A 23,365-nucleotide genomic window follows, 5' to 3' on the forward strand; every position below is an offset into this window, starting at 1 on the left:
TTAAAACTTGGCTGCTCCAATCAAAAACTTGTTCCTCATAACTGAACTTTATACTAAAAGGTTTGTGCACTGAAAATAAAACAGATGTATATTCAAGTGTTGAAAAGAAAGAGAAAGAAGTGAATTAGTGTATATACACAATAAAAATTCTATTGTAAAGAACAAACCTCAAATTGCAGTTATCTTCATTATACGTATGTAAAAAAAAAAAAAAATTTTTGGCACATGCGTGTCGGTCTGATGTCGGCCATTTTGCCATTTTATTCCTTTTATATTTTACATACATCTTTTAGTTTTGTTATTTATACTGTTAGAGTTGCACTTATATACTATTATATATTACTACATATATTTTATTATATAGAAACTAAATCTATTATTATCGTTGAGCTCTACATATATGTATTATATTACTTTTATTAAAGCTAGACTAAGAATATTATTCTTATTGTTAAATTAAAATTATATATATATATTTAAAATATATGTATATATTTATAATAAAATTATAAAAATAATCTTACAATTGTAGAATTAAAAAAAAAACAAATAAAAATGGCGCCGTCGTGCCATCTTTTGAAGACTCGGCGAATTTCTTAGCGTCACTTTCGTATCAACCTGAGAATCTAGTATGGCGTTCATTGCAGAAGCAGCTGCTTGCGTTATTTGAAAATACGACTCCCTTTGTGACTGGTGCGATCGACTTCGAAAGGTGGTGAAAACCATCCGCTTGAATCTAAATCGCTGGATTTCTCGAGCAATCTCGCGTCGAGATCTCAAGAATATTTAATTAAATCATCATCATTATTATCATGACGGATCGGACGGAGCTGAGGATGAACGTGGCCGCGTTAAAACGAGTCGATCCTTACGTCAAGGATATCCTTGAGACCGCGACTCACGTCGCTCTGTATACCTTCAACGGGGACGAGAACGAGTGGGAAAAGACCGACATCGAGGGAGCCCTATTTCTCTATTCCAGAAACGGCGAGCCGTACAACAGTATTCTCATAATGAACAGGTAGCCTACATCTCTTCATTCTGATTTTAAAGATTCAGAGTATAGCGTGTTGTTTGTTACATTTGCGGCTTACATTTCGAAAGATTCGTAAGTCGCTTCTTTTACTCGCAAACTCCGTGCGATATTCTCTCGTGCATCTGCTTATATCTTTTTTTTTTATGTCAATAGTATTAATAGTATGTAAGAAAGAAGAAAATAAAATCTGTTGCAGATTGAACACGAACAATCTAGTGGAACCAGTCGCCCCGGGTTTAGATTTGCAACTACAAGAACCATTTCTGCTGTATAGAAATTCCAGATGTAACATCTATGGCATTTGGTTCTATGAAAAGGAAGAGTGTGTTCGCATCGCAAACAAATTGAATCAACTTTTGAAAGAGTGCGAGGAGAGTCGCAAGATCAACAGCAAGCCGCAGAATAAAATTAAGAAACTGGTTTCAGGACCGAATGTAAACAATGTGGATATATTCAGTATGCTCAGCAAGGCACAAGAAGATTTCAACACGAGCAGAGTCAGCGGGGGAGGTGGAGGGGAAGGTGGCGATAGTGGGAACGCGATTGGATCGAAGTCTCCACTGGTTATACCCACAACTGACAATATTTCTAGCTCGTTATCCGCTCCCTTAGGACCTGATGTCACTTCACAAAGTGTAATGGACTTTTTTGCTAAAGCTAAGGTCAGTAGCATCATTTGTACTTTAGAGCGTAACCTAGATTCTATTCTTTATTCATGCTTTGTGTCTTATCGATCAGGTGAACACTGGGCATTTCAAACCAGGCAACCAACCTACTGCGGGAGAGAGTCCAGTCGAGTCGACTAAACCTCTTCTCGCACGTTTAATGTCTCATCCGGCGGCGCACACTTTGGAACACATTGAAAAACATATTGAGAAGCAGAGATCCATAACACCGCAGCCCACCGTTAATCAGTCGCAGTCGATGTCGATTCCTTCGGTGAACAGATCTAAAAGGCGAAACAAACCGACTGGCCAACAGGACTCGGTAGTGTCCACGTCAGCGCCGATCTCGCAGGATCTGCCGCTACCTGTGACTCAGAGCGTCAGTGATTCGAACGGAACGACTGGATTCCTCAGGATACAATCTCCAACCAACACATCGTCTATTTTAAGAAATCATCAAGTTTCAAGCATTTCCAATACCAGCAACAATACGCTTGCGTCATTATTTGCTCACGCCGGAAGTACAGTAAGAAAAATTCAATAATTCGTTATCTGTCATTTTACAGCTGTTGATTGATTATAATGGGAAAAAGATAGTTTTCGAAATATTTTAAGAGTGTGCTAAAACTATCTGAAATGCTTTTTCACCAAAATATCTTAATTTTGAAAAGGCAATTTTTAGCATGTGTTTTCTCGCCTCTGACGTCATAACTCCAACATAGTTGACTAGGAGACAGTCTTAAATATATGCATATTTTAATTCTTGCTTTCTTATTTAATCTAGTCATCGGACGACATTATCTCGGCAGCACCTACGTTGTCGGGAAGAGGATCGGCGCCGGCGTTAATACCTCCCGTCATGTTTGCCGCTCCCAGTCCACCCGAGCCTTTGAGCAGACCATTGGAACCGTTGACGAGGAATCAGCTTTTACAAGCTTTCAACTATCTGCTAAAGAGTGATCCGGATTTTATTAACAAACTTCATGAGGCCTACGTTAAATCATTCGGAGAGATACTTTCCTAAAAATCATTACATTATTAATGTAATATTACTCCGGAAAAACCCATTACGTGGGTTATGACTGATAAAACAATTAAACTAAATCTGATATTTCTATGTTACATGTGCATGTACATATATAGACAAGACGCGTAATTTCACGCTCGAAATTCAATTGACTTGAGAATATGAGAGAATCGCTTTTATTTTTTTAATTTTTTTTTTTTTTTAAGGAAGGGAAACATTTATTTTCTGCCGAGAATCAGAAAATACAAGAATATAAAGCGATACAGTATAATATCTTGAACAGTATTTTTGTAAAATAATGCACTTTCTTGGGACAACAAAAAAAAACAGTGACCCGCAATACAAAATATAAGAGATATAATGAATGAGAATTTTGTGAAATTGAATAGATATGTACAAGAAAAATAATGAACGGTTTTTAAACTGTGATGCCAAAAAATGTTTATATTATACGCGTCTTTTATGAAAATTAAAATCGCACGACATCATGTTCTGAGTTGATCAAATGGAATAGAACTTATTTTATAGAGTAATGACGTATCCTTCCTTATATACCGAATACCGATGTGGTATGTATATGTTATCAATGAAAAGGAACAAATAAATAGAGACAAAACATAACACATTGAGAAGACGCTTAAAAAATACACTTTACTTTGATTTTTTTTGTTCACTTCTCACAAGTAACACAATGTAAAACAAAGTCTAGGCAGATCTCTACATGTATTTATTTAGTCATTATTATATCGTACTATATATCACAATATAGTGTTTATACGGAATACGCTTAAAAATATAATTAAGTTCCTAAAGTATGCTCTTGCAAACAAAAATGGCTGTGGCTGAAGAGTCGCAACGGCACAACAAAATTATGTCAATTACAAACATTTATTTCCCGTTACGAGATACGATTTGTGAAATAGTCTTTCTTTACTTTATTCGAAGAGTAAATAAAAGTGTTTGTAAATAAAAATTATATATAATGTTTTTAGGGAACGAGAGAATTCACGATGGTTACAACTAGGGCTCGTGAAAATCAGTTAATTGGATTAACCGTTTAAAAATAAATTTACCATTTGAAATCGGTTATTCCGGTCAATTAATATATTTTTAATTTTCGCTATTTCGCTTTCCAACACACAAACATCCGCGTTTGGTTTTCATAGCATAGCATTTATTTCGAGTTTATATATTTATTTCGTTTTTCCAGATTTTTCTTTTAGAATTTAGAGATTGTTATATGTATGAAATAATGAACGCGTTAATTTAAGTATAATTTGACATTTCTTTCTTTTCTATGTAGACATTATATATATATATATAATTATTATATTATTACAAAATCTTAATAAAACTAACGAATAATCGAAAAAATAATTTATTACTTATTGTTAGTCGAATATTAAAGGTTTCTTTCGGTTATAACCGATTTTCATTTAATCGACTAATGGGTACAATCACGAGCAACATCGTCGAATTCAATATGATAAAAAATACATGTATAGGTACATATATATCTATATTTACAATCCTACAACGACACAGGAACTGTACGCACTGTGTTGTCGTAAACGTCATGTTTAGAGGGTCTCTTAGAAAAAAAAGTCTCGACTCCTCTCTCGGTTCTCACTCTTCGATCTCACGTCGCCGCGGCGACGTTTCGAGGAAATGCAATAAGTAAAATACGTCCTAATTGTTACGATATTATAATTTACAGTTAGTTGCTTTCTTCGTAAAATTCACAGCCAAGTGGAGCCTCCGACGGCCCGCTAGCTTTCTAGGTAGCCTTATTGGCTGGACTCTTTTTAGTATATGACCCCGGCGTATCTCTGTAAAATCTCTTGTAAAAACCTGCATGCTGTACATGTAAATTAAACACACATACACACACCGTAAAAAATCGACGGAGTTGAAAGAAAGTTAAATATTGGAATAAGATCACTATACTTATATTGTATAAAATAATTTCATCCATAGTACGTCTACTGTGATCAAGACTCTAATACACACAATATATGGCACAACTCCCGATTGTTTCCGTGAGTCATATACTAAAGCTCAGCTCTACTTAAATTGTATACTATTACTTCGAACACCATCGTCGACGAAACATTTGTCGTTGGATCGCGCGCGGAATTTCTTAAACCAGAGGCACTTTCGGTGATCCAAGTAAGGGCGGCCCGTTGTCGGATGTTCTATGCGGCACGAATTTATTGGTATTTTGCGGCGGCATCGGCTGGAGCCACCTGACAGCTAGACTGGCGATCATCAGCAAGAGAACGAGTCCGAAAACAGCCACGATGATCGTCGCATTCGTGAACCAATGCACCGTCGTTTGATTTCCTACATCCGGACTATTCGAAAGTATCGGATCCAAGTACACTCGTTGATCGCTGATCAACGTCTTTTCTGCAATTGATATCATAAACAATCAGATGTTTCATTCTCCAGAGACTTAAAAAGGTACTTTGATTTATTACAAATGTATTTAATCCATTTGTCAATATCAATCATTTTCACCTTTTCAATGTATGGGTACCAACTATATTTTTGACACACTAAACTATATTAATTATTTATTTAGCTGCATCGAACATTCTTTCTCGCTATATTTTAAGAGGTTTCTGAATACAAAGGCTTTTTGTATTTTAAGTTGTTTCAGATATCTGTTCATTGACAGAAGGAAAAAAATAAAAATAAAATATGAAGCAAGATTCGAATCGCACACACATGATGATATCTAAATATTTGACAAATTAAGATATCATGCAATGCTCAAAACATGACAGGAATAATGTTGAGAAAGAACGTATTAAAAGCGTAGAGAGAAAGAGAGCGATCGAACCTTGCTCTTGTTGTTTCTCTTTGACTGTGATCTTCCACGCATCACCGTCCGCGTGATTGCAGAGATCATTAAAGCAGCAGAGGAATCCCTCGGGACACTGGCGATTTTTCAAACTTCCGTCCAGGCAACCGCTGCGTTCCGCTTTTGAGAGCGGTTTCTTTACTTTTGACGGCAACTCCGTGAAGCATCCTCTGCCACCTCCACATAAGTATGAGTCGGGAACGCATTTTGGTTGATTGCAGAAGCATGTCAATCCTTTCCCTTTGGAAGAATCTGGAAAAAAAGAATTGATACTCATTGGAGGATTCTGAGGGGTGGTCTTCGGGTTCCTTCCAAGTTAAAAAAAATCATCCCAGCAAACACCGATATATAATTGTTACATTGCTATAATAAAACGGAATATAAGAGGTAATAAAACGGAATATAACAGGTAATATAACGTGTACGTTACATGTAACATCCATGTTAGTTGTAATTTCCCACTCACAGATGTAATATTTTAATAAAACATATATCACATTGTAGTTATATTGTAATTATATACCAAATAGCACATTGATGTATTGATAAGTCAATGCTATCTTGAGATATAATGACAATATAACTACAATGTAATATATGTAATATTAAAAATGTTACATCTATGAGTGGGAAATTACAACTAACATATACGTTACATGTAACATGCTTAAGTATATAACATTTATATACTGTGTTTGCTGGGATTTTAATCCAATATTTTCGAAAATATTTTATTTTATAGAAATCCCCCCATTTCAGGATCCACTAACGAAATGATATTGGTTGGAGTAACTGAAAATTACGAAGAATACTAATAAAGTTTTCCAGTTCGAATAACTTTGCAAGTGTATATTATAAAAAAATACTTGACAATTAGAAATGAAACTCTGAATATTTTTCAAATATATATTAGACGCATCTTAATTTTGTCAAGCACAAGAATTTCATGGCCAGGATAATTTGTTCCTTTTAATGAACGATACAAGCGACTCGCTCACTTTTTCGTCAGCGATTCGAGCCGAGAGAGAGAGAGAGAGGACCTTGACAGCTCGATTTCTCAAAGCTCTTGAAGCGCGCATAAATCGTTCGGAGAGGAGATTGTCTTTATCGAGATTTCGAACGAGTCCGCGAGCGGCCCGCATCAGAAAAATTCCAAGCACGAGTACACGCAAGGAGGGTGGTCGCATCCCCCTGACTGTGCGTTAATGAGAACCGTATATACGAGACGAAACGACAAGAAAGGCCGAAGAAGGAGGACAAAGAGAGACGAGAGATACGTTTATTATGATATTGCGAGGCCATCTTTATCCGCGAGCATGCTCGGCTTCGTTTGCCTCCGCAACCCCCTTGGGTCCAGAACCATCTTGCCGATTCCCCCTTGCGTGCCCTCGTCATTCCCCACCGGTTTCTTGCTAATAAGCCCGCAGCGATGTCTTGCTGCCTTCTTCCATCCCTCTCTCTCTCTCTCTCTCTTCCCCGTTCGCGGCCTGTCGAGGTCCACCAGCTCATCGGGGAATAAAAAACGCTAAAACAGCCGAGTCACAAAAGAAAGATTAAAGTGGAGAGGATATATGGAGAGAGGTATGCGGCGCTGCCTTCCGCGCATATCTTTTCTCTTTCCTCTCTGGAGCGACGACTGCGCGCCAAATAAACGCGCGAGAGACAAAGAATAGGGGCCACTTGAGACGATACCATCGCGACGGCGGTATTACGTATTCGCGAATTGGAAAATTACACGTAGAAGTAGCAAGTGTGTAGCTTAAGCTTCTCGGAATCGTCCTCCGAGAGTTAATATGTGCCTGTCTCGATGATGAAACTTCCTTCGTTTCGACATTCGAACCGCGAGAATTTTATTACAATATTTATTGTATCATTATATATTTTCAGACTTTGTTTTATATTACTATATTATAAAAAATATTGTATTATTATATTTTTATACACAGAATATCGATCTTATATTTTAAATTTTAAAAAATTATAAAATATTTATTATACCATTATATATTTTTATTTTTTGTTATATTCCTATATAACACAAAATATTATATTTTTTATATACAGGATATCGACCTTACATTTTAAATTAAAAAATTCTTTTAATTCTCGGATATATTTTATGTTGTGCAATTTTCGTATTATATTAAAAAGACTTATTGAAAATGCTAATATGAAGACTGAGTCGAAATAAGAAACAGTAGCTCCGGCAAGGAGACTGTAAAGAAGAGGCATTCGGAAGACAATCTCGTATGTGTATGCGTGCGCGTTTAAAATAAAAAAAATGAGAGGGAGAGAAAGCAGCGGGAGGTCGAGGGGCCCCGACTAAAGAGAGATACGAGCGGCAAGGCCTGAGGCTGGGGAATAGCCATCCGAAAACAAACAGACTGCATCGCAGAGTCGTTCGTTATGCGTCCGTGGTATATTAATTATTCCCCGGGCCAGCCTGGGCGAGTCATCCCCATGCCCCCTCTTTTTTTTTTTTTAATCATCTTCTATTTTTCTTTTCTCTTCTCTTCGATAGCGAGAGATCGTCGAGTTTGACGATCCACGATCGAACTATTTAATTTCGCGGCGCAATTTAATTCATTCCACAAGTAATTATATATAATCCAATTTTAAATCTTAGCCGTGACCAAGTATTTAGTGCCTTGTGCATAGGTTTTTAAAAATTCTAACGAAAAAATTTAGTTTCGTTGGGATGACGCACTGTCATCCGCGATTTGGCTCTTATTGCCTGTTTGACACTCTCAATTTATATTTATATTTATATTACAGAGCCTTGTTAAATTCTTAATTATATATAACTTTGGGCTCCCCCAAAAATGAGCTTCATCCAGAAATATGTACAAGATACAAATTGATCGTATGAAATATTTTTTATGCGGTATATTAATGATTCCCCGGACCAGCTTCAGCGAGTCATCCCCTTGCCCTCTCTCTTTTTTTTTAATCATCTTCTATTTTTCTTTTCTCTTCTCTTCGATAGATCGTCGAATTTGACGTGCCACGCTCGAACTATTTTATTTCACGATTATTTCGCAATTTAATTCATTACACAAATAATTTTATATAACCTTGAGCTCCCCCAAAATTAGCTTCATCCAGAAATATTTACAAGATGCAAATTGATTGATAAAATATATTTTTATCCGTAGATAGTTGATGCGGTATCGTCATAGGCGAGTGCGAAAAGAGAAGCGTTTCGAAGATAAAGGTTCGCGATTATAGACTCGAGATATCCTGATGAGCGAGTCACCCGCCCGAGGATAGAAAGCTCTGGCTGGACTTGATTCGAACGAGCACCGTTTGTATGTACACGCAATTAGAAGAGCGGCGAACTATGTACGCGTATATATATGTAATAGGTATATAACGCCAGGGCCGCTGCGTTAACATAAAAGATATCTTACGTAAAGATCCAGTTAAAAACCAGGAAATTAAAATTTTTCAACCGTAAAATCGAAATAAAAAATCAAGTAATAATAATAATAATAATAATAATAGTCTTAACTGATGAAAACATTATATATTTAAACAAATAACATATAATATTAGATATTATTTTCTAGAGGTTTTAAGAAAGCACAATTTTTTAAATTATATATTACTTAATCAATTTGACATTTCACAATAAAATTAGACATTGTTTCTTGCTATATAATTGGCCATGAAACAACTTTGTATTATTTTTCAATTATAAAAAAGCTTGAAATATAATCATAAATCATCAGATATAATGACAAAAATTATTATTATTATAAAAATAAAATAAAAAATAATAATAAAGTAATATTAAAATAATAAAATTATTATTTTAATGAAAAATTGAATGTAATAATAAACATCTCTGATTTATTATTGTTGATGGCGGCCCTGTCTTCCAAGATATATGCCAGTCTCTGTTACGCAGTGATGAAACTAACAAGCTTCCTCAAGTATGTATATCCATGTAATCCGCGAAAGCGTTGCGCAACAACGTCGTCTTGCCTAGGTACATACATGCATATGCGAACTCTGTATCAAGCCATATGCATTAGCAAACGCGCTTTTCTAATTAGCGCCACAGAGTTCGCGTAACAGTAATTAGCGTGAGAGCGAGAACAAATCGCGTCTCTGTTTCGCGCTGATTTCGAAACACCGTCAAAGATATATTGGCATTTCCGGCATTTACTCGAGATTTTTTTCAGGGTGTCCAGCAGACTCAATGAAGAAAATTCCCTGACTTTTTCAAATTTTCCAAGACCAGAAATTGATTTTTTCCCCGATTTTTTAGTATTATTTTTTCCAAATATATAATTTGCATATATTTATATGATAAATCAATTAAATTTTAGGTCTCTATCAAACACGTTGAAATAAAATAACACGACGATGAAAATATAAATTAACGAATCTATTTTTAACAACACAGAAAATTAGCGTGCTGGGAGTCAAAAAAAAATTTATATATTTATTTAATAAAAAATCTCAAATTATTGAGACAATAATGTATAGAATAAAATCCAGATAAATAGTAAAATTTCCTGACTTCTCCCTGACAATTCCAGATTTATAAAATTCCTTGACAATGCTCGGATTTCCAGATTTCCCTGATCACTAGACACCGCTTTTCCCTTTCGTCGCGTATTCGCCAGGAAGGATGCGGCAAAGATATTAAGAGTATTAAGGTAGCGGTGAGAATTATATAAAAAAGAAAAGGATCAGAAGCGGGGATCTCGAGAGAATCACGAGGGTCCGACGAGTAGCCGGCCACGAGACACCTGTTTGTACCTAGAGAGCGGACGGGTTATGAACTCGCGGAGTTATGCGAAAGGGAAAAAGAAGGACGGACGACTCCTCATCAGCATCGTCGTGGAAAGGAGTGGCCGAAAGAGCGCCGGCCATGAAGAGGACCGGTCCGTTTCGTCGAGGAAGCTCCTCTTCTCAGCGTGTTCATCGTGAGAAACCTTTTTCGAGAGACAAAAGCGATACTAAGTCTCGATCCAAATATTACATGACCCGATCGATAATATTATGTCGCGTTTCACGGAAAAGTTTCAACAATATATTGTAATCCTTCTGTCAATCATTTTTCATTTTTCCAAACCCGGGTACCAATAAAGAGCTACGACAATTTTTTTTATAACAGCTACGGACATCGAACATGCTTTTTCGTTATATTTAAGGAGATTTCCAAATACAAAGGCTTTTTGTATTTTATTTTGGGCAAAAAAGGGTACCAACACATTTTAGTTAAGGTTTTGCTTTGGGTGCCCGGATATACGGTCATTGACAGGATTAAATTTGCGTCATCTGTTTAAGAGGGAGCAGTTCTCTCTTTTGCCAAATGTGATGTCATAGAATTTTCATTTAATTAGGCTGAGAATAAACTATTTTAATAAATTTTATCTCAAATTAATTGCTCTAAATTATTAATTAGCATTTTTTATATGCACAAAATTATATCTGTTGCAGGTTCTCGAAAGAGAAGCGATTCTACGAGATAAAAGTCTCCGTCATTCTCAGTTCTGCAAAAGAAAACTCGAAAGACGTCGCATTTCAGGAAAAATGTGAAACAATGCCCTTGGAATCATCATCTCGGGGGTAACTTCCCGTGCTTTTAGACCGCATCGCAAAAGAGGGAGGCTAAAACAGGTAAAATATTTTCGCTATGCGGTAAACGAACCTTCTTTTCAGGGCGAGTGACGAGAGGGGCGTGAGACAAAATCCCGAACGATCTTGCTCGCCCGGCTTTCGGCCAATTTCCGTTTCACAAAGGTGCAGTACCGAAGGTGGTATTTGCGTTGGGACTTGTAACTATCGAGCCGAGAGCTATCCGAACCATTATAAGCTTATATATATATATATATATAGAGAGAGAGAAAAAGAGAGAGGCGGCTTAAAACGGTTCGGGAAGCGGGTGGACTCAGCCCGGACGGTTACAGAAGGGTGGCAATTAGCAAGAACAATGGGGAGCCGTGGTCCTTGTTTCTGGGAAGTAGGCGGAGAGTCTCTCTTCTTCGGGGGCCCTGCCATTCCATATAGACTGGCTAAAGAGAGAGAAAGAGAGAGAGAGAGAAAGGGAGGTACACCAGGTATCTAAGGCCCCGAATATAGGATAGGGACCGGCGTAAGTATATACGCGGCCCCGACGTTTCGGCGCTAGAAGACAGGTTCTTGATGTTCCCGAGAACCCTGGCCAACCTGGTGATTAGCCCTACTTAACTGCGGATACGCGGACGCGACGCGAGCGGCCCATCGGCAAGTAAAAGGCATCCTCATCAATTATATGCAATTGCCAAATTGCTCCAAATTACACGCGTTGGTCCTTGAAGAACGCCGAGGCCCTTTATGATAATTTTCATGGTATTTTTTTTTTTTTTTTTTTTTTTTGCGAAGCCAATTCACCGCAATCCACCTTTGATTATCGCTCGCCGAACGCGCGCGTGATTAGCTCTGAGAGGTTCTGGTTAATTAAACTTTAAATCATAACGTGCGCATTCGGGTATTCCAGAAACAACTATCTCTTTCCATATCGACAATGAACTCGTCTCTCGAGCCGTCAGTTTGTTTAATCATCATCAGCGGTCAAATTATCCTTCACAGAGTCCACGCCTGTTTTCCCTGATCGATTGTACATACATATTATATATATCTTATCGGTGGGACAAGAGGTAATATCTGACTTCTCATTTCCTTGTGTCGCGGTTATCACGGAAGCGAAGGTATAAAGGCGTCTCGGGTGTGTAACGCCCTGGAATATAATGTCCCTTAGAGGCCTTTGTTCCCGGCTCGTTTGCGTGCGCAGTTAGCGCGAATCAACAACATCAAGCATCAGCTGGCGCTTAGCCGACGATGCCAAGAGCCGCTTCAGAGTTTAATTGCGCGAGGCAAATATGTCGGGCAATGTGTCGTGTCGCGCAAAGTGCGATCTTCAGCGGAATTTCTGTTCCTTTCTGCAACCTTCCCACGCGATTCGAGATTACGGGAGTTCAACGTGGCATCGGTTGTTAGTGAATAATGTTTTTTTTTGAACGGGTTTTTTATATACTATATTATATTGTAGAGCGTTGGGTGATTTATGAGAGCAAAAGGGCGTGTGTACGATGTCTATGCTGAAAGGAAGTGCGAACCAACCACCTGAAACAGTTGAGAGCCCTTAAGTGCGGTGTCTTTATGATGGGAAAGAGGCGACACACCCAAGACGAGCTTTTCGTTTTTCAGCTGATGGAACTCGTGAAGCGTTTAGATCCGTTTTGATGTAGAAGCATAATTTCATCATCTTATATAACAAACCACAAACTTGGCAAAGCGGTGTAAAAATCGACGTTGGTAAATTTGGATAACAACTCTTGGCTCATGCAGAATATTGTATGTATAGCTGGAATATTGCTTATTATAGCTTTTTTACTTTATCGTCAGTAAGTCAGTCATTATATATATTTTTCAAAATTTTAAGTTTTGTTAATTCTCTTAAAATTTCTAATCTTTTGTATTGGAAGACCACGTAGAAAAAAATGGTACCAAATGGTACCAAACGTAAAAATATTGGTAACATGAAGCATTTAAGCTGTAAGACAGTCAAATATATATATGTCAAAATTTCAGGTTTTTTAAATTCTCTTAAAATTGTTCTAATCTTTTGTATTGGAAGACCACGTAGAAAAAATTGGTACCAAATGGTACGAAACGTAAAAATATTGGTAACATGGAACATTTGAGCTGTGTACGATTGTTGATAGTGGAAAGCATTGAGTCATACGTCCTGTATTACGCGGTGTAAGTTGCTGGAAAGTACCCAATATTCGCAACAGCAGGTAGACGATGAACAGCCGCGTGCCGTGAAGTGTGCACGCGAACGGTGCTTTTAAACGGTATCGCGTTCCTGATTCGATCACGCTTCAACGAGTCCCATCAATGAAACCGGAGCCTATCCTCTCTGTTACGCGAGACGCATCGTTTTTTTATCTCATATATACCACAAACATCTTTTTATCGCGTAATCCGTTGTCATCTGCGGACGAGAACGGACATGTTTAATCGCATCGTGTCTTTTGGTTGGATCCTATTTTTCAAATGCATATTAAGTCTTGATCAATCTATTTTCGATCGTAAAAGATTTTTCGAACATTTGCAAACACTCAATATTCAAATATCAACTTGCTACATAGAATCTATAGTCATTACATATATAACTATCTACAAAATTGTAAAAAACCAGTTTATGCATGTATATATTATTCAATATCAACGAAATCCAAGGAAGAAGAAGAAGAGATCTTTGTATCGCGTTATAAGATTTCGTCATAATTCTTATTTGGCATGAAAGAGCAAAACTGAAATGCTGAGGCTTAAATAGATAAGATTCTCATTAATCTGTCGTAATAATTATAAAAAACAGAACTGCAACATATTGATACGAGTAGCTTATGACTTCAACGCGTATATTTATAGATAGTTTCCTTGGAATCGTTGACATTGATCCCGAGAATCTATCGCGTGCGGCATTTATTTATAGAAACGTATTGTGACTGCATCGATACAAGAAGTGTCACTATGAGAGACGCGTATATAATCTTCCAAAGTCGCCAACACGAATTCCAGAGTAAAAGAGTCCCTCTCTTTCTCTCTCTGCCTCTGTCTCTCTGAAAGAAATCGGCTCGCGGAGATAAACGCGCGCGCAATTTTCTTCCCATCGGGAAGATTTTGTGCTCGCGCGCGAGATAATTAATCATCGACGTTCCTTCGCAATAATACGGTACGGAACACGAACACCGAGATTCTCTCGTTCCTTATCCCGGCGATTACTTTCGCTCGCCTCGAGCAAAGCGCGTCATCGGTACCGCAAAAAGCCCAAAGGGGGAAGCTCGGAATCGCGTTAATTGATCCAGAACGGTCGCGCCGTTATTGGCTAGCTATCGCGAGTGCCCGGTGGCACGTGATCCCGATGCGAGGCGCCGATTCAACGCGTAGAAGAGATAGAAAGAGAACAGGAGATTTCTATTCCAGCAATTGGCAGCGAATGTGCGGCGAAAATGCAAATGAATGTACGTACGAAAGCACGTCTCTTCTCGAGAGCTCATTCCGAAGCAACGATAGACTTTATCTATTCGCATTCCTCGCGAAATTAAACTCACGGAAATTCTCCAATCTCCATCGTTTCTACGACTGACAAGAGGGAAAATAGATCAACGTTGGTTTGGTATTAGAAAAATGAAAAATATGAGAGGGAGAGAGAGAATATATTTGTATTTATTTAAATAATTGCTAAATCACGTTAAAAGTAGCAGTAATTTTTTTTATAAAAATTCTTCATATTTTTTGTTTTTTATTTGCAAATAATTAAAATGGAAAGTAATTCAATTTTTAAAGTTTACTTCCTCGAAGTAACTTTGAAAAATATCAGAGATTTTAAGAGCAAATATTCTAATGGATCAGAAAATGCATTCCCTTCGAGCCTCCTAAACAACTTTATCATCGAAAACATCGAAAAATATAACTCTCGGAGACTTTTTCATAGATCATTCAAAAAATTGTTTTCTCATAGAAACTTTTTTGCTTATTTCAACTCCTTGAATACACCCTCAAAATCTGACATAGTTTTAGAAACACTCTGCATACACAGTTCCATAAAATTCTCTGTGAATTTCCATCCTTTTCTTTTATCGACATTAATTTCTCGTTTTTGTCGATTTAGATTATAATAATTAGCGCTCGCGGCTCCTCCCCTCCTTCTCTCTGTAAGTCATCGCACATCGCAAAAGTTCGTTGATCGCCAGAGCCGCTGGTCGAGCCAGCGGATTGCGACAACGCTCGTTCATTTCGGATTCGACGCATCTCGAAGTTGCACATGCATGCATGCATGCATGCATGCGTTCGTGCACGCGTGCATGCGTGCGTGCGTGCATGCGTGCTTGTGCGCGGCGTCGCGTCGCATACGAAAAAGCTAAGAGAGCCGGAGCCCGATTAACATAACGCGCGCGTCCGTCTCTATTCCGAATGCCACGAATATAACACGCGCGGTGATTGATTGCCGATTGTAAATAGCGAAAAGCAAACGTCTCCCCTCTCCGACTCGGGAGTATATAGTTATGTATGTTATGCGCGATTTTGCGTCCCGTCGTACATTTTTGATGAGCGATCTCGCGGAATGCGCCTTGGGCGCCAAAAGGGTGAAAAGAGTTTCCCTCCGTCTGTTTGTCTGTGTGCGTGCGTGTGTATATTGATCGTGAGAAATCTCGTCAAATATTCTAGAGGTACTATTATATACTCGATAAATATATTAAACGGAAGCGAGAGATTTTTTTTCCTTGAGTATTATTCAACTCGATTCTTCGGTATAATGCGAATTTAACAGGCGATTGTGCGTTATTTCACGTTCAATAAAACAGAATATGCAGTTCCCAAAGGCAGCTGCATTTATAACAAGGTTGCACATGCGATCGTTTACGTGATGCGAAGCTATTTTTACATAAACAAAAAGCGGAAGCACGGACGCGTGAACGAGATATTAAATCGGTAACAAGTAGTAAAGAGTACAAATATATGTGCGAGATAATATCGAGAGAAGTTTATGGATCGATGTAAATATTATCTTTACATTTATTTCGACCGAAAAATAAGTTAACGATAATACAGAAGAGAAAGGGAATCGTTCTCTCCCGATAAAATTCTAATTCTTTCAATTTACAAAGGAGAGTTTCTTCATCACGTGTATATTCGGTCGCGATGCTTCTCTGATTCATCGGTAGAAAATCCGATGCGCGTATTTGATTTAAATCCGCTACCTTACTGTGTAAACACGCCCATGTTCCATCGTTTACTCGCTCATTCACAGAGTATCCTTGTTCTCGATACATACTCTTCGCAAACGAACGGCGATTTTGCATGGTGAAAAAGAAGCTTTCTCAACGCGAGCTTCACGAACGATTGTACGAATATCTCTAAAAAACGATTCTACACTTTTATTATATGCATTTTTAGAAATTCTTCTAACATATTTCTTATTTATAACATTTTCAATTATTAACTGAATAGTGAAAGAATTAAATTTTATGACATGTTTTTATTTTATTTAAATATAAATATATAAAATAAAATGACAATTAATGCAAAAACAATTTTCTGATATCGCGATATTCGTTGGAAAAAAATAATAGAGCTGAAATTAGATGCATAGATGTTGAAGCAGCGCGTTTCTTATAATAACGATGTCTTCTCGACAAGGAATTTTACAAACATCCAGAGACCACTCTATGCAATTCCGGTACTTGGAATGATACCAACGCAAGTGGCACTAAATCGTAAACAAGTAGTGAGCGAGATCGGGATTACATGAATTAGCATCTCAGAGCTGTCATTCGTCCTACACATATACATGCGAAGTCGCGGCGGCGCAAACAGATTAAGCGCATAAATTTCGCCTCGTCTTTAAATAACTAACTGAAACGCCGAGAAAGAGGTGGGTATAGGTATAGGAAATACTTGGACGAACCTTGGCGGTGCTTAGCCGTTTGCGTGCCGTCGACATGACTATCCGACATCGATTAACGAGCTCCAAACGGAAGGCTTGCATTAAGGCGACCATCGAACGAGTCGTTAACTTTGCGCGTTGAAAGTCGGTTTCGCGCTCAATCTGGATGCAGTTATTTACACGACTCTTTCTTTTTTTAATGCTTTTATGTTCGTCGTAATTCCGCTTCAATTAACGGTTGGCTATTTAATAGTGGAATGTGTACATACAACTTACAAATCGATCAAAACCAGTCGAGTTACCGAGAGATCAGATATATAATCCGAGATATTCTCAACTGGACGGACCATGTGTTTGATATAAACACGTGACTTGACAGTGGACACAATCGTGTCCTGTCAAGAGACACGATCGTGTCTCGAGACACGATCGTGTCCCTTGACACTATTTCCGTGTCTGTTCTCGCGTGATGAAAAATTCAAATATTCCACAAGCCACCGAGAAGTATCGTAATTCTTCTACTAATATCATTTCGCATTTCGGCGCGTTTTTACACGCGACATGCGTCCGCGAGAGCGTTCATGATTATGTGCGACGGTATGTCATTTCCGTACGTCATTGTTGCGTGCAGAGACATACAACGCAGTAACGAGCCATGTCAAGGGTGTCACGGCAAAAATGTTCTAGAAGATAAAAGACCGTCGAGGCACGAGATATACGTCCGACGTGAAATAATTCTAGCGAGAAACTATCGCGATGAATATCTTCAGCGAAATTGGACGAAACGGAGAAAACGGATTTATCCAAATCGCGATCCGAGGGACACCGTACATATATATGCACACAGTTACGCGAAATTATTTATGTACGGTACGTACGTAATGTCATACATATACACATATGTATATAAAGAGAGGTACAAACTCGTCACGCACGCATGCATTGCGTATCCGTGTGGCCGACAGGCGCCACCGAGTGACGTGCGTGTGTGTGCGTACGCGTGCACGTAGCGTAACGCGCCAGCTGTAGTCGCCGCCGTGCCGCCGCGCTACTTAGGACATATATGTGTGTGTGTGTGTGTGTGTGTATGTATATATGCATACGTATGCGCGCACGCCAGCGAGCGTCGTGTGCGTGTGCACAGGCTTATTCGTTCTCGTCGTCGGCGTCGATGAGCTCGCATTTTTCGTTGCCGGCGCGCCACTCGAAAGACAACGGCTCCACGACGACGACGACGATGATGATGAGTAGTAACGAAGTCTCCAAGTTTCGAAAGACTAAAATGAACTTTCGACTAATTATCTAGAATACAATGTCACCGATAAAATCCCTTAAATGCCATTGTCTTTGAAGAGAGATATACTCGAGAATGTGGAAACACCTGCATGTAAATTGTCTGGATTCTGAGAGCGATATCTCTCTTGTGTTTAGCTTCTTCTTAGTAACGTAATGCAAAATAATAAAATTGTAAAAATAAATTTTAAATAAATCTAAAATGTTCTTATATTATATATATATATAATTTATTCCCAAAAATTTATAAACAATCATAATTAATAAAGTTAAACCTAAAACACCTTCACAAACATTATAAATAAATCAAATAATAAATTATATTTCCAAATTATGAAATCTATAAATTATAAATATTATTAAAAATAAAATTTAAATCATTAATTCTACTACTTTAATCTCGAGGTTCGTGATAAAATAGAGGCCGCAATTTGTGATCGCGCAAAATTTCGACGAAGACATGTGATTCGCAACTCTCGGTGCGTGATGACTAAAAATAGTATATTCGCAGCTTTTTCCTTCCATTATATATTTTTTCGATCCATCGCGGTATCAACAATACAAGCGAACGTGAAGTTTAGATAGCAGAAATTGTAACAATGTTCGTTCCATCGATGTCGAAGAAAGGAACGTAAGTATAAGTTAGTTCAACCCCGACTCATTATAAACTCTGTTCGATTTCATTAGGCATCGATCGACATTTCACTTTGCTCGCGTATATACTTAAGAAACGGACTCTTCATATCGGATATATACCACTGTAATAATGCGCGAATGCTTTAACGAGCAATTCGCCGAACCCATTGGGGATTAACGACCTCGCGATATCAGAGTTTGCGGTTTTACCAGAGAGATGCGAAATGCATTCGAGAAACTATAATGAAATGATTTCGCGAAATTGACGCGATCGAGTGGGCCAATTAAAAAGTAGAATGTGAATAAAATTCGCCTGAGAGAATCTAAATCAACGTCAAATTTTATTCTAGTTCTAGAAAGAGTGAATAATAAGAGAAGCTACGTATATGGACGTCCGCAGGATATTTTTACCAGAAGGGGGCATAATTTTTTTTTATTTTTTAATTTTTTTACAATTTATTTTTTTATATTAAATATGCAAATAAATTTTAATGTTAATTCAAAAGGAGAGCAAATGCTTAATTTTTTTACCGATTCCAAGGAGGGGGCAAATTCCCCCCTCTTGCCCCCCCCTCTGCGGACGCGATTGCGTCTATAAATCTATTTAAAATTGATAGATCATCTCGAGTGTGCAAGAACGAGATTATTTTGATGCTTATCAATTTTGAATAATTATATGTCGACGGATCAAAGGAAGACAGACGGACGGTATTGATTAATCGCAGACGTAATTAAATTCCATCGCGTACAGAAATCGATTCACTCGTTCACCTTTCGAGTCTCGCATGCAGCCTTCCTCTGGGAAAATAAATCGACGTTTATTACTGGCGAGTAAACATCCACTTGGAGATTCGAGCATTATGTAAAACGGAAATAAAAAAATATAGAGGACGAGAAAGAGAGAGAGACGCAACAATGTACGCGTGCAACAAGCGCGTGTACTTCTATCATGCATATAGCGCACTATGTAACTCCGCTATTCGCGCGCCTAGCTGGCGCCTAGTGTATTTTATCGTCTCTCTCTCTCTCTCTCTCTTGCTCTAAGCTCGCTATCGTGCGAACAACGAAATTTCAATATTTATTATCTCGCATACCGCGTCGCCTTTGTTCGACCGCGAAGGAAACGAAAGAAAGGAGGAGAAACAGAGGGAGAAACGGAGTCGTACATAAGTAAAATTGTACATAGATAACGCTAATTATACGCGTTATCAAGATATGCGGTCACTGTACTCACACCAGAAACCCGCGTACGTGTAACGTTACTTGACCAGATTAAGAGATGTGTGTTGACAATAGATATAGATACAGTTGGAGAGATATAGAGAGAAGGGAGGCGCTTACGGATGTAAATCTATCGATCGATCGTGAATCATTCGTATACGTCGCGTCGTGCCGCCACGTTTCGTTGCTCCTCGAATAAAACGATTTTATTGCTCGCGTCGACGAGCATTCCGCGAACGACGAGAGATCGACCCCTTTTCCCGAGGTAGTTTACACCATCGCGTAATAGCCTTTGTTTGTTTGCGGCCAAATTGCTCCGACAAACTTCTCGGCGCCGTATAGGAGTTGTATTTTTGGGAGGGAAGCACGTGGTAATAGTTCCTTTTTTCCCTCTTTTCATTTCGTCCTCTCTCCCTCTCTCTTTCTTTCCTTCTTTAAATATAAATTGGATAATTTGTGAAATTGGTTGGCTGAAAACAATTTTTTTTTTCATTTCGACGAAGACAATTTTTGAATAAATTTTAGTATAAATTAGTTAAAAGTGTACTCAAAATGCAAAATTAATACGATAATAAATTGGATAGACTCTAACATACAAATATAAAATGTTTTTTGTGCGAAGGTACACAAATGCATCGGAAAAACGAGATATTTTTTCCTCTTTTCAATTGTTAAACAGTGTCTTCCGTTCAAAATTGCGGATACTTCCTTTCTAATTTTTCAGTCGCTATTCTCATACGGAGACGTCTAATCGCATAGTAATACGATAGCTGCTATCCTTGGAGAGATACGAATTACTAAATTCGCGAGAATTAGTAAAACAAGCGTGCCGAGCACGTGTACACGCCGTGTTTCCTGCGATCATTCGCACGCAACTATCTCACCTTTAGTAACATAAGTAACATGGCAAATCAAAGCGCCACGATATGCATCTGCGTTCGAATAATGAGAGGAAACCGATATCGCGCGAGAAGAAAATTTATCATCGACGAAGAAAAATCCATTATTAAAAACGTCCCAATTTTTATTTCACATTCAGATTAGCACGAGATTTTTTTAAAAGCGATACAAATGTGTTTGATAGTATACGGAAAGTATGTATCTAATAATAATTATATGTAACTTCCGTGTAATTCTTCTGTCAATATTTTTCCCATGGCTACTCAGGTATACAAATGCTGGACATCGAGAAATTCTTTACCATTATATTTCAAAAAATTTCCAATACAAAGGCTCTTTCGAATAAAGAAAAGGTCGTCTGGTACATTTTTAAGATTCATCATTGACAGAAGAATTAGGAAACGATTCTTCTTCGCTCTCGTTTACTTATATACATATATAATAAAATCTGTAGTTACGTTTATTGGATGAAGCCTCGTAATCTTCCGGATCTGAAGCCGCAGATGGGAACCTGGGGACGGCGGCACCGGCGAGACTTGGCATCAACGTCATGAGGGTCCACACGTCGCGCGGCAACATTCCGAATCTTAATCAAATCAGCTGGAATCTCGCGATAAATCTCCCTTCTCGGCCCCACGTGATCGCGTTCGAAACGAAAGAGGAATGAAAAATTGGATCGTCCTCCGAGGATCGGGCGCACATGTGTTTCTTCCCGAATTAGAACTTCGGAATTATCACCATCGTCACGATCGATGATAAATCGCTCTCGCTCGTCCGATTATTGTGTCGCGCATAACGAGATCGATTAATCGATCGCGAAGGGAAAGCGAGAAAGAAGAGAAAGAAGAGATTCGCGCGCGCGAATGAAGACGGAGCGCAACTCTGCGTCCTACCACGTCGCAGTCCAGCGGCTGACTGACTCACTCGCTGCTAACTTCACGACGTCGGCGCCGCCGGACGTCTCGGAGCCAGTCGCGCCTGGTCGTGGCCGGCGCGCACCCGCAGGCGAATAAGCACCCGGCGTCGCGTCGGGGGAGCACTCGCCTCTCTCGGATAGTTTTTTTCAAATGAAAGAACTTTTCCCTTTCCCCCTTCCCCTCCCCCGCTCTTATAATGGCGCGCGCGCTCGTTTACTGTGTGGCGTCGCTCGACTTGAGTCGTACAGATGCGCGGTCGCGAGATAATTATCTCCCTTTGTGCAAGACTACGATTCCGTAGATATCTCTTTTGCGCGCGCGTCAGAGCGCAGTCTCCCATCTCTCCCTTTTTCCCCCTTGTTCGTTTTCGGAGATATTACCGCTTATCAGCGCTTTTTAACGGGAGATACACGCGCCATATTTTCTGCTCTCTATATATATTTTTTCCATTTCAAATTTGACATATAAAACGCTCTTTTATTAATTAAATTCTTTATTCTTATACATATAAGATTTCAAAAATTTTTAATTCTAAAAGAGCCAGTTTTTTGTATCCCTAATCGTATATATCCATATAAGAATATTTCCTCTTATAGAACTTGGCGAAAGATTTTCAATTAATATTATATGTACATACAGAGTGCATTTAAATAAGAAACATTTTAGATAATTTCTTTGTCGAAAAATTAAGGAAAGTTTCTTATATAAACATACTTCTTATATCCCTTCCGAAAGAGTTAGAATAAAACCTTAATTTTTACCTCTCTTTTTAGAAAAGTGTAACTCCTTGTGGAAAGATATAAGAGAATATGTTTTTATAAGAAACTCCCTTTAATTTTCAACAAAAAATCATCTAAAATTTTTCGCACTTATTTAGATACATTCTGTATATTATAAAATTATAAATATATTATATTATATTTATTATAATCGGGCATCCACAGAAGGGGACAAGAGGAGCATTTGCGTCTCCTTGGAATCAGTAAAAAAATTAAGCATTTGCTCCCCTTTTGAATAAATACTGGAATTTATTAGTATATTTAATATTAAAAAAATGAGAATAACAAAATAAAAAAAAATTTTTTTTTTAAATTGAATTATGCCCCCTCCTGGAAAAAATCCTGCAGCCTACAATTACAATATATTATATATATATTTTTGCTCCTATTCGCGGCAAAAAAAAAAAAAAGAGTATCGTACTTCGCGCATGGAGATAATCGAGTTCGGCAGACAGAATTCGATTATTTTTCCAAGGAAGGTACGCCACACTAACATTAACGACGTCGGGGTGGCGAGACCCCCTAACACACAAGTATGCATCCATCCATCCGACGATCAGCCGGGTCATTTGT

The 23,365-nt window shown here is 38.2% G+C and overlaps 2 protein-coding genes across 2 annotated transcripts; one reads left to right on the forward strand and one right to left on the reverse strand.

Moving 5' to 3' along the window:
- The first annotated feature begins 608 nt into the window (after positions 1-608).
- Positions 609-3,827, forward strand: DCP1 (decapping mRNA 1). Its single transcript, XM_029323239.2, has 4 exons — positions 609-1,021; positions 1,233-1,698; positions 1,775-2,227; positions 2,486-3,827. Exons 1-4 carry the CDS (start codon positions 813-815, stop codon positions 2,723-2,725), a joined length of 1,368 nt encoding a protein of 455 aa, XP_029179072.1. The 5' UTR covers positions 609-812; the 3' UTR covers positions 2,726-3,827.
- LOC114946636 (uncharacterized) lies at positions 3,361-22,102 on the reverse strand. Its single transcript, XM_029323247.2, has 3 exons — positions 21,555-22,102; positions 5,574-5,846; positions 3,361-5,137 (listed from the first exon to the last, which is right to left on the reverse strand). The coding sequence occupies exons 1-3, from the start codon at positions 21,673-21,675 to the stop codon at positions 4,869-4,871; spliced, it is 663 nt and encodes a 220-aa protein (XP_029179080.2). The 5' UTR covers positions 21,676-22,102; the 3' UTR covers positions 3,361-4,868.
- Between the last annotated feature and the right edge of the window lie 1,263 nt (positions 22,103-23,365).

The sequence above is a fragment of the Nylanderia fulva genome, unplaced genomic scaffold, assembly GCF_048542155.1.
Source record: "Nylanderia fulva isolate GAGA-0341 unplaced genomic scaffold, ASM4854215v1 Scaffold3, whole genome shotgun sequence".
In the NCBI taxonomy this organism is placed as follows: domain Eukaryota; kingdom Metazoa; phylum Arthropoda; class Insecta; order Hymenoptera; family Formicidae; genus Nylanderia; species Nylanderia fulva.